This window comes from Mytilus californianus, unplaced genomic scaffold (genome assembly GCF_021869535.1).
Source record: "Mytilus californianus isolate M0D057914Y unplaced genomic scaffold, xbMytCali1.0.p SCAF_15, whole genome shotgun sequence".
Lineage (NCBI taxonomy): Eukaryota > Metazoa > Mollusca > Bivalvia > Mytilida > Mytilidae > Mytilus > Mytilus californianus.
The window spans coordinates 17,045,438-17,063,678 of NW_026262637.1; the positions used below are offsets into that span (position 1 = coordinate 17,045,438).

The 18,241-nt window shown below is 33.0% G+C and overlaps 1 protein-coding gene across 1 annotated transcript; it reads left to right on the forward strand.

Annotated features, from left to right (window-relative positions):
* The first annotated feature begins 3,144 nt into the window (after nucleotides 1-3,144).
* LOC127725549 (uncharacterized) lies at nucleotides 3,145-18,194 on the forward strand. Its single transcript, XM_052232608.1, has 8 exons — nucleotides 3,145-3,256; nucleotides 5,345-5,541; nucleotides 7,168-7,476; nucleotides 8,350-8,649; nucleotides 9,191-9,411; nucleotides 9,686-9,788; nucleotides 10,393-10,476; nucleotides 14,622-18,194. The coding sequence occupies exons 2-8, from the start codon at nucleotides 5,346-5,348 to the stop codon at nucleotides 15,500-15,502; spliced, it is 2,094 nt and encodes a 697-aa protein (XP_052088568.1). The 5' UTR covers nucleotides 3,145-3,256; nucleotide 5,345; the 3' UTR covers nucleotides 15,503-18,194.
* The last annotated feature ends 47 nt before the right edge of the window (nucleotides 18,195-18,241 follow it).

Genomic DNA, 18,241 nt, shown 5'->3' on the forward strand with positions numbered 1-18,241 from the left:
TGTGTTCTTGTGCTATGGTCATTTTTTTGTATTCTTGTCTTTCATTTTTGCTTATATGCATTGTTTATAGAGTCTTTATGCTATTTGATTTTTCTTTGTTGACATAGTTGTTTGTTTTTATAGTGATCAAGATTATAAAACAATGTTGACTGCTGTATCGTGATGATTGACATTTTTACCTGTTACGTCTGTTTGTTTTGCTCACACATTGTTGTCAATATAATGGAATTACATGCGACCGTCATACACGTGAGAAGTTTAGCTAGCTATTACACCAGGTTTAATCCGTCATTTTTACATTTTAATAAAACGCCTGTACCAAGTCAGGAATATGACAGTTGTTTCCCATTCGTTTGATGTGTTTTTATTTTTTGACTTTCCGTTTTGAAATTTCCTTTGCGTTCGGCATTTTTGCCTGTCAACACTGAATTAAATCGGAAAATTGTCAGATTCCAATCTTAAATAATAAGGATAACCAGTTTTCAAATCCAAATGTAGTTGATTTTCTCTGGATACCGCGATTCCTTCACCAATAAAAAGTGGACACCATAATATAGCACAGAGTGCTGAAAGTGGCATACAACAAACACAATCAATCAATATTTGCAAGCTATATAGCTACTTCTAGTAGTTTACTTATCATTTATCCTCACTGGCAAAAAAATATATATCATACTGAAAAATACATGGGATGAAAGAATGTATATTCAAAGAAAAAACGGGTGGACGAGCAGAAACTGCAATCTTTTATTTTCAAAATTTTATTGAATCTAGAAATTTTTACTCTTACCCTAATTTTTACTCTTACTCGAAGTTTAACTCGAAGTAAAACTCGAAGTTTAACTCGAAGTGTAACGCGTACTTTAACTCGAACTCTAACTCGAACTAAGATTCGAACTCGAAGTATAACTCGAACTTTAACTCAAATTTTATCTCAAACTTTAACTCTAACTCTAACTCGATGGTTAGCCACAATCTCATTTGTCATCTGATAAAAAACTAGAGTTTACTTAAATATCTCAACATGTACAACAGAAAATGGTACACATGTAACTGAATAAGAAAAAAAATCCAGATTCGTTTATTACAAATGAAAATATTTTTGAATATGGCGATTTGCCTTTCATTGTCAGTCTGTATACATATTATCAGATGCATTACATTACTCATAATATACCAAAATTGGTCGATTGATCGAACGGAATTAACATCTTAGTAACAGGTAAAGCTTTATACCCAGCCGATAGACATGATACATATTAGGTGTAATAAACATGAATAGATTTTAGAAAAATAGGTTCGGGATGATGGGACACAGAAAAAAATGTGGCTGCCACTGTTCGAATAAATTATGGAGCGTTTTGTTAATACGGCAACTTTAACCAATTTTAATGACCATTCGAAAATAGTTGCTACAAGGGTGTTTTGGTAGTGAAGTAATTCTGCCCGCAGTCAAAAAGGCAAGTGACTTTTCAGCCCTGATACCGTCGGACTTAAAAGTAGAAGGGTTCTTAATCCGCAAGCCGAGAGTTATTTCTATACTAATGCATGTGATCAACGTTCGTTATTCCAATACATCTAATGCAACTTTTAAAAAAATGCCGTCTTTGAGATGATTTCATCTTTGACAATTACTGTAACTGTATATTTGACGATTCGATGGGAGAATGATAAAAATATTAATGAATAATCAAAATAGCTTACAAAATGTTCAAACATGATATTATAATTTTAAAGTATAAAGAGTTTAATTCAACCCAATGCAAGCGTTGCACGAAATGCTGCTATGCGAGTAACGTCGTTCTGTAACATTACATAAGGAAATAGTTTACAGATTACACCACCGAACCACTCTTAAAATTAAATTGGAAGAATTCTAAACGCTGTATAAGCCTCGCACTTTAAAATTGAAAATTTAATGGTCTCGAGTTGAAAACAATCGTATTCCACACGGATGCCAAGTTGGTTCAACATTCAACATTCAACATTTATTTTTTTTTTCAACATACAACATTCGTTTTTAACATTCAACATTTGTTTTTCAACATTCGATTTCAACATTCGACATTTGTTTTCAACATTCAACATTCATTTTCAACATTCAACATTTGTTTTCAACATTCAACATTCGTTTTCAACAATCAACATTCGATTTCAACATTCAACATTCGTTTTCAACATTCAACATTCGTTTTCAACATTTAACATTCGTTTTTTAACATTCGATTTCAACATTCAACATTCGTTTTCATCATGAAAGCCTAACAGGGGAAAAAATTTCATCGGGGAGCCTGTGAAAATTTCATCCCGCTTTATCAGGGAAATTTTTTTTTCATTGAGGAGCCTCGGCCGCTTGTGAAAATTTTATCCCACCTGACCAGGGGAATCAATTTTTTTTTCATGGAGGAGCCTCGGCCGCCTGTGAAAATTTCATCCTGGCTGACCAGGGGAAACAGTTTTTTTCAGCGGGGAGCCTTGGCCGCTTGTATAAATTTCATCCCGCCTGACCAGGAAATTATTTTTTGGTTATGTGTATGTGCCCTCCTGGAAACTTAATTTTGGAGAAAAAATATCCTCATCTTATAACACCGTTCAAAATATTCTTTAATATAAGAAAACTAGACAATTGAGGGAGCAGATAGATCATTTAATGAGCTCATCAACGAAAACTTATGGTCTGCTACCGCTTTAAACATCATCAATAATCACAATTAGCCTGGATTTATGATCTGTTTTATTGGGGAGAAATAAAAGGTAAAAAGTGGTCACAGACGTCCTACAATACTGCACTCTAATATTGATATTTTCAAGGACAATTCTGCATGGACATATAATTCTTTTTTGTTCTTGCTAAACTGTGATCGACAATTTAATTTGGTGCAGGATATTTATTTTCAAATGATCATAGGAAAGATTATTTACACAAGGGAGAATGAAAAATTTAATTATATAACCTTCCTGTTGTCCAAAAAATCTAATAATTTGAAAACTATAAACATTGATATAAAAATATATTAATTATTCAGTTTTACTAATAGTAACAACATCCTCTGCTGTTTTATCAGTTCAAATTTGCAATCATATAGTTTCCGTTGAAATCGTGTTTAGTGTTTCCGATTCATCTTAAACTGTTACTATATGTATGTGATTTGAAAAAAGTATCGAGTTATTAAGAATACATATATTCGGTTTACTTTCATATAGCCAATAGTGTCTGTATCAATTTAAGAATAACATTACCAGCTGATGACAAAAGGTAAGATAGTATTTAAGATTAACCTTGTACAAAGCTGTAACATCATTTACTTTTCTTTGTCTTCGTATAGATGCATAAAAAGTCTGATGGTTATACTTTGGAAATAAATTAAAGGAAAATTAAGCACTGTATACGACTTGTTATGAAATACCTTTTGGGAGAACTAATACCTGTGATGTATATAAAAATAAGAAGATTATGTATGATAACCAATGACGTAGATGTAGGCAAATATCTGCCTTCAACAATGAGCAAGACCCATACTAGTATAGTAAGCTATACAAGGCGCTGAAATGACAAAATGTAAAACAATTCAAACGAAAAATGTATGTATAAAATACTAAGGAAAAACCAAATATGATAGACAGTGCCCACAACCATTGACTTGCAGGCTGTTGACTTGGGACAAGCGCATACTAAATGTGGCGGGGTTAAACATGTTAGCGAGCGCTCAACCGACACCATCATCCCTAATGCTATACATTTTATGTAAGTTCAATACTTTCATTACTTGAGCGAACATTTTTGTTTAATTCAAATAAACGTTCTTAACCTTTGGACAATTTTTACTTGATGGATATGATCGTTTACTACTTAAACACTTTCAGGCGGGTCTATGTTTAATGAACAGAACTATTTGCTTCGCATCACGGTGCGGAGCTTTTAGTTTCAGTCGAAATACAGGCCATCTTGAAATAATTACTTATCACATATAGATTCTGATTGGTTGCTTCATGATGCGGCTGAGATACAGCAACAGCTATTGGCTTAAATGAGATAAAGAATTACAGACTTTTCTCGTCTCAGGATAAGACATCAAATGCCGGAAAACTAACTATGTGTATTTCAGTTCCGATCAACTGTCATTAATTCATGTTCGTTTTATTATGCATATTTTGCACACTGAAATTCAATATTGAAATATCAATTATTAATACGTGTTTATTTGCTTTGTTAATCTGCAATATGCAAGATTTGTTTTGCTAAACAATGTTCCTATACAATGTTTACAAAAATGCATTATCTGTATTTTATAACTTATGCCAATCTAGGCACACCTCCAGAGTCGTATCTATTTGTAAATGTTTTAATTTTCAACAAGTAAAGTGAACAAAATGTTAAAAGCATTGGTGTATAACGCACAACACTGAACAGCCGTCAGTTTAAAATTTCAGAAAAGTTCATCTTGATATATATACAAAAATTGATATTCCAAGTCTAAGACATCCATTTTATATCGATCGATATCTAAAAATACCACATTTCCAATACTAAACCAACAAGCACATGCACACATATTACCTTAAATTTGAATAGAGCGAAGCAGTCCACACCTTTTTAGAAAGGTAAAACTTGTAAAGATTTGTGTCTGCTTCTTTTTCTCATTCTGACATCGACTAATGTTTTCTCTCTGATCAAAAGTTAATATGACTCATGTCGGATGCAAGGCTGGCAGTTTATATGCATGATTTTTGAAAACCAAATATGTTTTGACTTTGTAATTGCCAAAGTAGTAGCTTAAATTTGTATCTGTAACAGTCAAAGGCAATTCCTTGGTTATACTTTAACAGTAATGCAAGTAATATATTCAGATAATGACCTATACTCAACCTCAAATTTTAATTTAAATTAAACGATTACAGATTACAACGAAATAAAAAGAACAACGTGTTTAAACCTCAATTGCTTTTATATGCCTCGTTCCGTTAGTGTACTTTACACTTTACTACATTTGTTAATAGTACCTTACCGTTGTTACTTGTTACTATGCTGATAGGAATTTCTTAAGAAGTAGTACAGATCGTTCGACAACGTCAATTACTGGTAGACTTGAGCCCAGTATGGTATCATTAACCCCAAAGTCTTAAACGAAACAGTGTCCGTGTGCTTAACTTTGTCAAAAACCACAAAGACTAACACAAAAGAGTACTTATCGTTCATATGTAAACTCATAATTTAAAGCATCTAGAAAGCCTGGCAGTGAATTTATATTATCCGCTCGTGAAACTCTCTTTATTTTTAAATAAAACACAAACATATTATGTTAAGTGTTACCTTGAATTGTAATATGACATGTTTTACTTGCAGAATGGACAGGACAAATAAAGAGACACCAAACCATATAAAGTTAGCATATATTTTGTTCAGAATGTCTCCTGAGTTGATCATTAAACATATTGATAGGACATATCCCGGAGGCTTAGAACATGCAATTAAAGAAAACAAGGAAATACTGAAAGAACGACTATCAACAGACGAATTTAGACAAGTGTGTCAAATTGAAGGTAATACATCTTCTTATTTATTAAGGCCGACCTTATGAAACTCTGTTTCATTGTGAAATGTACTTGTAAATTTGTTGACAATCAGTTCTATTACTTAAAATACACAACGTTCAGACTAGAAATAGTATGTAAGCGAATTTCAGGTAAGCACTTTTGATATATAAACCCTACTGAAATAAATACCGATAACTGAACATACTATCAAACAAAATGTTTTCGTCACTCTAGTTTTTTATCTGTTTTTTATAAGATTCAAAATGGCAGCTACGCTACTAAAAGACGAATATTAAGAACGGGACAAACGGAACAGTTTATTCAAATTAAATGTGAAAGACAATATAAATTTTATCTGTTTACGAATACAAGTATAAATAAATTTTGGTAAATTGTGCAGTTCATTTAAATCGTGTTGCACACTTAATGTCAAAAATAACAGAAGCATGGGCGAAAACAACCGAAAAGTAACCTTTGGCCTATATTGCGTAATATACTCTTTGCCTCTGCCTCTGTTACATACGTCAAGATTGATCACTTAACACTGCAGACTTTCTTCCCTAGAATTTCAGGTGAAACCTGCGTCATATTGATATACTTGTAATATTTCAATAACCTAAATAAATTTAGACTTCTTCGTACGTACACAACACATTCATAAATGAGAATATAAGAATATTCAAAAATGTTACAATCTATATCATGAACATGATATTAAGAATTTGATCCAATATAATTTACATTAGTTGTATTTTCACAATATCGCAATGTTTTACTTCAAGCATTTATAGGACGTACCAGCGATATCCTCAATTTAAACCATGATCTGAAAAAAAGATGGCATATGGCATTTTTGTCAGTTCCAATAATACCACACTTGTCAGACAACTGTCCTTCAATTATTTCGCATGTGTGTATCGCGGGAATTTACTTCATACTGGTAATACATGATGTATCTATTTTATTCCTGTTCATCAAGCACTTCCGTTCTATCCACTTATTAATAAGTAGAACTTGTTATATGAATATTCATGCCTTGTAACACCATAGCTGTGGACAGATTATACATTTAAGTATTTCACATTAATTGTCAGGTATACACTTTTTGTATATTGTTCACTTAAGGTCATCGACGACACATAGTCTCTAATTTATGATTTTCCTCACACAGGTGTCTAAAGTGCTCTGAAGTCTGTATCAAACGTTGATTAAGAAATCAATCCACCGATATAACAACTTATTACTAAAACAAATTCTACATTATTCGATGATGTATATTTACTCAATATTCCTTGGTACCTTCATTGTCTTCTGAAATTGTCCCCTCAGATGTCATTAGACATGTTTATTTCACTTGTAAGCCGATGATAATTCATTATGTAAAAAAATATCGCAGTTAATTATGGAAACAATGCTTTATAACTTTCATGAGTCTGAAGAGCTTTTCTGGATTTAACTGCATCAGGTTCGCACAAAGAAAGCAAAAGATGCATAATTATTTATGTTTAATTATACCTATAGGTTTTAAAACAAATGCAATTTATAAAACATGAAGTTCTATCATGCATGTGCCCTTTTTTATCACATTGACTTGTTATTCTCATCTTTACAAATAATTACTATATATTTCAGTTCAATTACAACATATGATTCACCCTTACTATCATGAACTTGTTAACAACACAACACTTGATGGCTCAGTTCTGGATTGTCTAATATCGAAAGGTGTTATATCATTAGAAGAGCGAGAGAAGGTCAAAAGATGCCCAAATCAGTCTGCAAGAAATAAAATGATAATTGATCTTCTAATGAATCGACCTTACAACGTCAGAGATACATTAATTGATGCGTTGCGTAACTCTGGTCTTCAAAACAGCTGCCTGACTGAGAAAATAATAAATACAAAAGTAGATGCGGCAGCAAAAAACCTAAAGCGATCAGGTTGGTTACATTGGAATACACATTTAAATTCGCCATCCCGTGTTGTTGGTCCATTACATGGTAGAAATTTTTGAAAGTTGATAATTTAAAGTTGTTATGGGGACTATATTTAACGCAATTTTCCCATTTAACTTGACAGGAATGATACCACAGACACAGTTTAGTATACCTCATATCTTGAATAACATTAAGAAATTGACCATCTATCATGATGGCTGTAATTGATGGTAACCGCTTACATGGAAGCTATTAAACCTAGGGTTCCTTGATGTGAAGATGAAGCCACATCTAATAAAATTTTACGGACACCATCATGAATTTGTTGACCGTTATGGAATACCTTGACACAAATTACCACGGCTATGTTCAAATTGCCTGAATCAAATTTCTGTCCTCTTTTTTTGTTGTTGAAGACTGTATGTTGTCACCTAGGTGTTTCTGGCTTTTTGTCGTTGGATTGATATCTTAAACGCTTTTATGTATATATAAATCATTTCACAGGTGAAGAATTTTTTTTTATTTTAGAGCCGTCAGCATTTTGTCTTCATATGATCAAAGAAAGATGTAAAACGACTTTATTACATAAGGCATTGCATTGCCTCGACTTGAACTCGAAACGTTACCCATATGCAACTGTTTGCAACATTATTACTATTTACGGCCTTAATTCTTTCAACTTTGAAGTATCAGGGGTGAATCCAGTGGATCAAATTTGTGTTTTAGTACATTTTTTAAAATTTTATCTGTCACTTTTTTTCGGAGTGCCCCTGCAGTTCCTTATTTATGTTATTGATCCTTCATTGAATATAACCGAAACAGGAATTATTAAAGACCTTTTAAATACTATTTCAAATCTTAACTGTTCTTTTGAAGAAATAAATGAATGCACGATTAGGCTGGAAAAGAATTATTTCATGTTAGTCCAACAAACTACTTCTCTGGAAAGTGTGATTGACAGCTTGATATCAACTGAAGTATTGTCCATAGACGATTCAAGCGACATTATGTCCACAGCAAATCGATCTGACCAAGTCAGAGAACTAATCGGAAAAATTAGAAATCAGACAGCATATAAACATTTTCTATGCGCTTTGCGACTGGATGAGGTCAACAAGCAACTTGCTGAAGTGTTGGAAACAACAGCGGTTTCCGAAGAGGAAAAGCATTCTGCAGGTTAGATAATTTCCATAACTGTTATAAAAATACATAGAGATGATCGTATGAGTTTAAAGGTATCTTTGGTGATATGCTTGTTCACGACGCGAAAGTTACATCTTGCCTACCATTTCTGTACTTGCATGCAACAGTGTATTTTACAAAAAATTAGGTACGCTTACACAATGGTTTATTTTTGACAAAAGTTAATATTTCTGTTAAATGTATTCACTACTTTTATAATATTTAAAAAAAAAAAAAAAAAAAAACATTTTAGCACAACACAGCGTAGATATTTTCTACATAAGGAAATGCCTGTACCAATTCAGGAATACGTCAGTTGTTTTCCAATTGTTTGATGTGTTTGTGCTTTTGATTTTGCCATTTGATAATGGACTTTCCATTGTGAATTTTCCTTGCAGTTCGGTATTTTTGCTATTGTGCTTTTTATAATATAGTTATTTTGTGTTACATGTTATATGATGACTCATTAATATTGTTAAGTCAACAATATCCAATTATAATTTGTTATTTAGAAGTTCCTGTGTTTACATTTCAGCAATTATGGATAGCCCAATATTCAGAACCATTTCTATTGATATTGCAATAGTAATGTATAAAGTGATTATAGACATCAAATCACAAAATATCCAACTGGATATGAATAAGAACATCGTAGACGGTGAATTGGAGAGACTCCAGTATTACTGTAATGATATTATTGACGTTCAAGAGATTAGTGATGAACAATATGATGGGATTTTAAAGTCGGTTGCTTATGTAAGTACAATGTTATCCTTTTGAGGCCATGGTATGAATGATAATGGCAAACCTGTAATACAGTTATGTTTGTTGCCATATTAGTGAAAGCTTTGATTTGCACACTATTACCATTTGATATTTTTAAAGTAACTTGAGACAAAGATACATGTACATGTACGGTATGATTTTTATTCAAAAATTTTTTTTTATTCCCATTATCATTATAATTTTTGTGATTGAGTTGCTTTTGATCTACACAATGCAGTTGATGTATGTCTACCTTCTTCTCTAGATTATAGCAAGAATATGTTGTTCATCCCAGGAACTGTCTTTTGAAGTTGAACTGTCCACTGAAGTGATAAATGAAATGCATAAAGTACTACAAAATATGAAAGGTAATTAAACAATGGAAAACCTTGCAACAGCTAAACTTACGCGTCATTTCAAATTGTATCGATAACAAGGTTAAAACAAAACTATTCGATTCATACACCATAATCCAATTTTGAACTGAAACGGCCATTTTCATCTGAACAGCTCTTAAAAGACTGAAGAACAAGTTATCAAGTCATATTCAGTCTTTTAGACAATTTTCAGTCTTGTGCCCTCTTCAAATACACAAATTACTATTACGACTCCTCACTGATTGCCAACTCGAAGTCAATCGCAAGGATCAATAAATTACTAGCTGGTATCCGTAAATATCTCGTCACAACTCACAGGATCCGTGAAAGCAGAGGCAATGTTGTTTTTGTTGCCCACGGATTACGTTTTCCGTAAATAACTCGTAGCAACCCGTATTTGACAATCATCAGTGATTACACATTTTTGTTGTTAGCAGTATAGTTTACGTGTCATCCTGTTCAAACCAAATAATTTTATCTAACTTCAATTTAAATTGCTACAAATGTATTTCATTTGAGTAAATGCTCTTCACTCCCCTGTTGTCATATATATATATATATTTTTCAATTTTAATTGCTGGTAATGTACATATAGATAATGCAGTTATAAAAAGCCTCCAGAGAAAACTTAAAGACATTGAGGAGGATGGTAAAGAATGCATTCCCGAAAATGTTAGATGTGAGTATTAGAAAATGTATAAACGGGTGACTTTAAAACACAAAGAATCAATAAATATTATCTCAAATATCAATAAAATTCAACTACAAAAAAATGAGAAGGGAGGTTTTGATCAGAAGGAATAATATGTTATATGTAGAAATAAGAAAATGTAATATGTGTGCCAATGAGACAACTCTCCATTCAAGTCACAATGTGTAAAAAGTAAACCATTATAGGTCAAAGTACGACCTTCAACACGGAGCCTTGGCTCACACCGAACAGCAAGCTATAAAGGGCCCAAAAATGACAAGTGTAAAACAGGAAAACCAACGGTCCAATCTATATAAAAACGAGAAACAAGAAACACATATGAATCTTATCAACAAACGACAACCACTGAACAACAGGCTTATGGCTTAGGACAGGTGGAAACACATGCAGCGGGTTTAAACGTTTTAACAGGCGCCAACCTTCACTCTAACCTAAATCAGTAGTTTAACATTACAATATAGAAAGATACACTATAAAATATCAATTGAAATGACTTAACTCGATCAAAAAGACATATTAACAAAAACAATTAAACATATTACACTGAACGAATACATTTTATCTATCACACAATATAAATACAATATTATTAAATACTTAACAAAGAGGGAATGTAAAACAATGTCAGAAAGACAATTCTAACATGGGACAAAATGGCGTCCAATAAAATAACGTACACAAGTAAATTGAAATATAATAGTTGTATTGTTAGTTATACATATTGTATCGTCCGAAGCACTAAACATTTTTTTTTTGATCAACCTAGAACTTTAATTTTATTTTTATATAAATCATGTACACTACCGAGTCACTAACTTTGGAGCTAATGATACTCTTAGGGATTCATTGTCCATCAGTAGCAATATCAACCAAGTACCAAAAAAATGAAAAATAAAATCAACAAATTATAAAGTTGGTGCGTCTGAAGTGTTGTTCTCGATTTACGTTCATCTTGAACGCTCAATCCAAGAAAATCAAGTATGTATTACTAACTGAACATGTGCACAGATTTATGACAAGAGAGACCTTAATATATAGATATTAAAATCTGTTTAAGGTCAACTATTGCTAAATTTAAGAACGAAGAATTCACGAAATGTAAATCATGTTAATACCCACACATTGACTACTGAGCTGATGGTCCTCTCGGAATCGAACCGTCCATCAGAAGCTTGTTGTCGGATGCTGTACACAATAACTATTTTGCGTTGAAAACTATAATATGAATCAAGTTGTTGGATTTCTGTTCTGGATTGTTTCACATATTATCATCCCTTGTATACATGTAGCTTACTATTTAGTTTGGGTTTTAAGGCCTTGTGATGACAGGAAATTGTTCATGTCTTGGTCCTGTTGTGTTTATGGATTCATTTGTTCCCTGACAATCATACCGTACTTTGAATTCGTTATTTGAATTACGAATATTTGTAATTGTTTTTCTGTCTAACTTTATTTGTAGGTTGCCTAAAACTTGAAAAACAAACGTAAATTGTTTTAACATACAGCACGGCAGTAATCCACTAAAGAGATTTGTTTTAAAATTGGGTTTTATAAATTCCTTTTTAATTGTATAAACAACAAACTTAAGACAATTTGCAATCTATTTCAATCTTGAGAGTATTGCTATAAACATGATATATGCACTCAAATATTTGATGTTTTTTATTTGGTTTTCAAAGTTTTGGTATTGCACACTGAAACTGATTTAGTCGATTTTTATCTGTAAGTGTTCACCAATAATTGAATACACATCAAACTTTTATTCAATTTTACCCGTAAAAGATAAAATACTATTTGCGTTGAGAATTCGGCCGTACTACATGTTTTTTTGTGCCAAACATTTTATCTATTGAGATACCTGATATTGTTTCAGGAATCAGTTGAATAAGAATATGTATTGTTCTGAACGTGTTCTTTCGTCAAGTTGATTACGAATTCGTCGTTTGAGTGTAATGTCGTATACATAAAATACGAAAGAAAACAGCACAAACATTTTTTTTATATATTACACAAAGCACACAAAAACAATACAAAACAAAATAGCAAAAGCAAAAAATACAAGGACAAAAACAAAACACCAAGAAATCAATATCTTCGTCATTTTTGGTGGAAAGTCAATCATACCGAAGCCCTTTTTTAATGTAGAAAACAAAGTCTTTAAAAAGACAATTCTTCAGACAAAAGACAACATTGAAAACATCTTAATAAAAAAGTGATTTTTGAGTTCTCTTACATATAACAACTTATATAGTTTTAAAAAATGCATTTTCAATTGTGCTTCATTCGAAACCAAACAAAAATATAGAGAAAATATAAACCAATGAGCCAGCATATTAGTTATCATATATTGCTTGACATTAGGATTATGATAATTCGAAACTTTTTGAAGCAGTAAAAGCCTCGGTTTGTTCTTTTTCATATTTTTAAGTCTCCAAAACGAAGTTTGGGAAGACTTTTTGTTTTTGCTCAGTTCTTATTATTTCTTCTTCTTCTTCTTCTTCTTCTTCTTCTTCTTCTTCTTCTTCTTCTTCTTCTTCTTCTTCTTCTTCCGCCAAACTTGTCCGCACCCGTTCTCCAAAACCACTGGTCAGATTAACTTAGGGTTTCACGATATGTTATACTAACAGGTCTAGTGGTGCAATCAGGGTTTTGTTTGTGCAACGGGGTTTATAAAGAGGTACTTTGAGGGGCATAAAGGAAGGAGTGGTTTACTATAGAACCCTATGGGATTTTATTTTTTTTTTATTTTAAAATGATTATTACTTGAAAACAGTTAGTGATAGACACAATCTTTATAATTGAAAATGTTCTAAATGATAAAGCACATTAAATGAAATAAAAGCTTATTCCCCGGGGGTTACCCCCCACCCCATGCTATTAGAGAAAGTTTTAATATCTTGGAAGTGGTCACGATCCCCACCCCAAAACCATATATATTTTGGTTTGTCATGATAAAGCACATCAAATGAAATACAGGGTTAGTCCCCAGGGGTCATCCTCGTCCCCTTCCATTTGAAAAAGTTCTAATATCTTGTAAGTGGTCATGATCCCCACCCCTAAGCCATATATATTCTGGTTTGTCATGTCGAGATGCTTTGAATGATAAACACGGCTAGTCCCCAGGAGTCGTCCCGACCCCTTGCCATTTGAGAAAGTTCTAATATCTTGTAAGTGGTCAAGATCCCCACCCCTAAACCATATATATTCTGGTTGGTCATGCCAAGATGATTTAAATGATAAACAAGGTAAGTCCTCAGGTGTCGTCCCGACCCCCTGCCATTTTAAAAAGTTCTAATATCTTGTAAGTGGTCAGGATCTTTACCCCTAAACCATATATATGTTTGTTTGTCATGCCAAGATAATTTAAATAATAAACATGGTAAGACGCAAGGGGTCATCCCCACCCCCAGTCATTTGAATATGTTCAAATATCTTGATAATGGTCGAGATCCACACCCCTAAACCATATATATTCCTGTTCATCATGTTCCAAAGATTTGAATAATATATAGGGTCAGTCCCCAGGGGTTCTCCCAACCCCAAATGTTCTAATATCTTTTAAAATGGTCGAGATCCCCGCCCCTAAACCATATATATTCCTATTCATCATTTCACATAGATTTGAATGACATGCAGGGTCAGTCTCTAGGCGTCACTAATGCATATCACTTTACTGGACTAAATCAATTTGTACTGGACTTTGCCCAATGTCAGGCGACCATAGGAATAACGAATTATGGGAGCTTCGTATGGGAGACTTCGTAACAGCATCCTGTTACAATCATTTCTTGTTGTTCAAGTGTTTTACCTTGATCTTTATCTTTTTATTATATTTATGAGATTTAAACATAGGTAAACAAGAGTTCCGTCGAATATAAACTATAATATTTGGGGATAAACCTTCTATGTGAAATCTGCCAGCATTTTTATATTATAGTATAGACAATGGAAGTGGGGAATGTATCAAAGAGACACAACCCGAGTGTTTACCTCTAAGCGGATTATCTTCGTGTTTATTTGTTTATTCTTTTGTTTAAAATTATGTTTAAGGTTTTAAGGTGTTAATTTTCAACATGTAACGTCATATATCAGTATTCATTTTCATATTACAGCATCTCATCTCAAGGTAATTGAACAATGGATTCCTTATGAAAAAACCTTTGCAGTAACTAAGGCTTCTGAGGAAGTAATGTCAGCCATTAACAAACATAATTGCGTAATGATAATTGGAAGTCCAGGATCAGGAAAAACGGCTACCTCTCATCATGTTGCATTGATTTATATGCAAAAAGGGTACCAGCTAGTACCAGTATATTCTCCAAGTGAAATTATTAAATACGGAAATGCAAACAAAAAGCAAATATTTTTATATGATGATATATTAGGCGTCTTTGGAGTTAATCCTGACAAGGTGAATAAATTAGAACGAAGACAAGAGCTGCTGTTGTCAGTTTTAGAGAATGGTTCGAAACTGATTATGACGTGTCGTAAATCAGTATTTAAGGCAACTGAAATGCTATGCGCCTTTCAATCGACAACGGTATTTTTCCTAAAACATGTTGTTGACTTAGAAAGTACGCAGTTTTGTGTAAGCGAAGATGAAAAACGATGCATCCTGAAGAAGCACTGTTCTGAAGTAGGTATAAACCCAAATAAGTATACGTCCTGGTCGTTTGAATCAGCAAACATTATGTTTCCTCTTTTATGTCGCCTTTTTGCAAATGAGAAAAAGTACCAAGATATTGGATTGCGATTTTTCAATGAACCACATGAATGTTTATATGAAAAGTTAGATGAATTGAAGTGTAGAAGCAAAACCCATTATGCAGCACTAGTCTTATGCATGATCAACAAAGGGAAATTATCGGAGGACGATTTTCCAGAAATTAAGGTCAAGCAATTAGTTTATAATAAATGTCGGCTTAACGATGGGACGCCCGAGTTGGATTTGTTAGATGCTTTAGATCATATGTTGGAGACGTATGTGACATGATGTGATGGTGTGTTCCGATTCATCCATGATAGCATATTCGAAGTTACCGCTTCCCATTTCGGAAATCAATATCCTAATTTGATAATAGAGTACCTAGACAGTAACTACATTGCTCATAAGGTGCGGGTAATACCCGAGGAATTAAGTCAATGTTTGTATGTTAAAGTACGAGAGCAACATTATTCGTCCTTGGGAAACAGGATTTACAGAGATATCACGACTATGGAACTTTTTGATGTTTTCATGAACAAATCATTGACTTATGAACCATTTCTGATTTTTTTTCTGAAGATGTTAGGGAAAAAGGCATATGAAGAAATCAAAGACCTCTTTTTGTCCATTCAAACTGGCAGTATATCGACACATATCGTTAATCAAGGGGAGAGCGTCATCGAAAAAGTTATGAATAAAGACAGGTTTAGAGATTCCTTTGTAAGTAGAAGTCAAGATATACTTCTGGACAAAATAGTTAAAACTGACAACTCAGTAATATACCAAATTCGAGTTCTCAGTTGGGTTATATATTATAGGCACACATTGCTTTTGAAGTTTATTATTGACTTGGTTTTGTCCAATAATGAATCTACAGACATAATATTTGGTACAAGTGAAACAGAACAAACTAGACTTTTAATACTCGCATGCTTCAGTGGAAATTTTGATATGTTGAGATTGATACAACAACATGTAAGCTCTAATTGTATAAATGGAGCTTTGTTACCAATAACGGCCAGTTGGTCAGAAAAGAAAAAGAATCCCCACAGATGCAAAACTCCGTTATCGGCTGCCTGTTTACGTGGGGATTTAGCAAGTATTGAAGAATTGTTAAAGTTAGGTGCGGATGTCAATATGCCAGACAGTGCATATCTTCTCCCTATTCTAGCAGCTGCCTATTCATGTCACTGGGATGCGATGGATCTTTTCATAAATAAAAATGCAGACATTAATAAAGGAAATCACTCTGGAACACCACCGTTAATACTTGCAGCAACTGTTGGACACACTGAGGCAATTGTACAATTGTTAAAACGTGGAGCTACAGTTAATTTGTGCAAAAATGATGGGACATCTGCCGTACATCGCGCTTCGGATAGAGGTCATTTAGAGGTCTTACGCGTTCTTGTACAAGAAGGAGGAAATATCAATTCATGCAACCATGATGGTGAATCACCCCTGTTTATTGCGTCAAAGAATGGACATAAAGAAATAGTAAAGTATCTTCTTCAGACAGATGCAAATGTAAACTTATCAAATAACACGTCAAGGTCTCCATTATTTGCAGCGTGTTATCAAAACCACCTTGCTGTTGTAACCGAACTCCTGGAAAACAATGCACACGTAGATTTCGTTGATAAAAACAACAGGACACCATTATACATTGCGTCAAGAAAAGGGCATGTAAAATTAATAAGTACTCTATTTAAATATGGAGCTAATCCAAATATCTGCGACAACCAAGGAAGATCTCCATTATCAATTGCAACGACTAATGGGCACAGTGAAGCCTTAAAAGTACTCTTAAATAACGGTGCTAATGTAAATTTACAAGATGAAAATAACATTTCCCCACTTTTCCTAACTTCTGGGAATACCGATTTGCAGGGACTACTTTTGCAATATGGAGCAGACAAGACCATTAAGCCTTATTTAAATTATATAATACGATCACATATCAATTGCTGCAAAAAATATTATCTCGTTTTTTTGGGATTAATATTAACTCTGTTTGCTTGTTTAATAATCTTTTATTAAATAAATTAACAATTTTCCTCATGTAAAAGTAAATTTTGGGGAACTCATTTTCCCTTGTTCTTTATATACGTACATGTATACTATGTTGTTTTTTTCATAGCACAGCTAGTAGCTGTTGTAATTTGATACCAAATATAGTAACGAAGTTATATTTCGTGCCATGTTGTTTTCATATATTGCATCAAGGGTTTCTATTGGTAAAGCTGAAGCTATTTTATAAACGTTTTTCAGACGCAATCATGATTTGTTTGACGCGTATCTACGCCAAAGTTGACCGTAAGAGAGGTGAAAGATACGAAAGAAATATTTAATCTAAGAAAACCGACAATGCTATGGCAAAAAACGAAAAAGGACCAACAATATGTTTAACTTGTCGGAACCACTGTCCAGTTCTCTTTATGAGGAATATGGCATTACATTACCGAATGCGATTAATCCTTGTATTCTCATTTGCAATCAGTATACTTAACACGACAAGTGTCTGTAATGAGGTAGGAAGAGATTTATCTTTGGAGCACCTCAATGTAACCTCAGATTGTCATAGGATTAGTATTGCGTAATGTTTTATTTTATTTTGTATTTTGTATTTTTGTTTTGCTGTTTGTTATTTACCTTTATTTTATTTTTCGCAAAGGATATATCTTTTTGTATGTGATATATTTATATGCAATGCTTTTGACCAAGAACATTTGCTGTTTAATTCTACCTCAGCTCTATTAAGATTTTTAATTTTATAAACAAAAACACTGTTATAAATCGCTGTACCTCTATTTGAGCTGTTGCTTTGATATATTTTTTATTAGATATTTGCATAACATAATTGTATATAACTATATAAGAATCACCTGCAGAATGTTATATCGTTTCTGTGATTTCTTGTAGAGGAAATCTGAGTGTAATGGATTGAACGCGTATATAAATTTCAGTGTGTGTAATTTAATAGTGTGTTGTATTTGCAATGTTTTATTACTCCACAGCCTCAGAACT

Excerpts from the sequence above, each read along its gene's own strand:
- LOC127725549 (XM_052232608.1), top strand. The coding sequence starts at position 5,346 with ATGGACAGGACAAATAAAGAGACACCAAACCATATAAAGTTAGCATAT. Across the intron at positions 8,650-9,190 it reads AGAGGAAAAGCATTCTGCAG|CAATTATGGATAGCCCAATA; the intron begins GTTAGATAATTT and ends TTTACATTTCAG. Across the intron at positions 9,789-10,392 it reads AGTACTACAAAATATGAAAG|ATAATGCAGTTATAAAAAGC; the intron begins GTAATTAAACAA and ends ATGTACATATAG.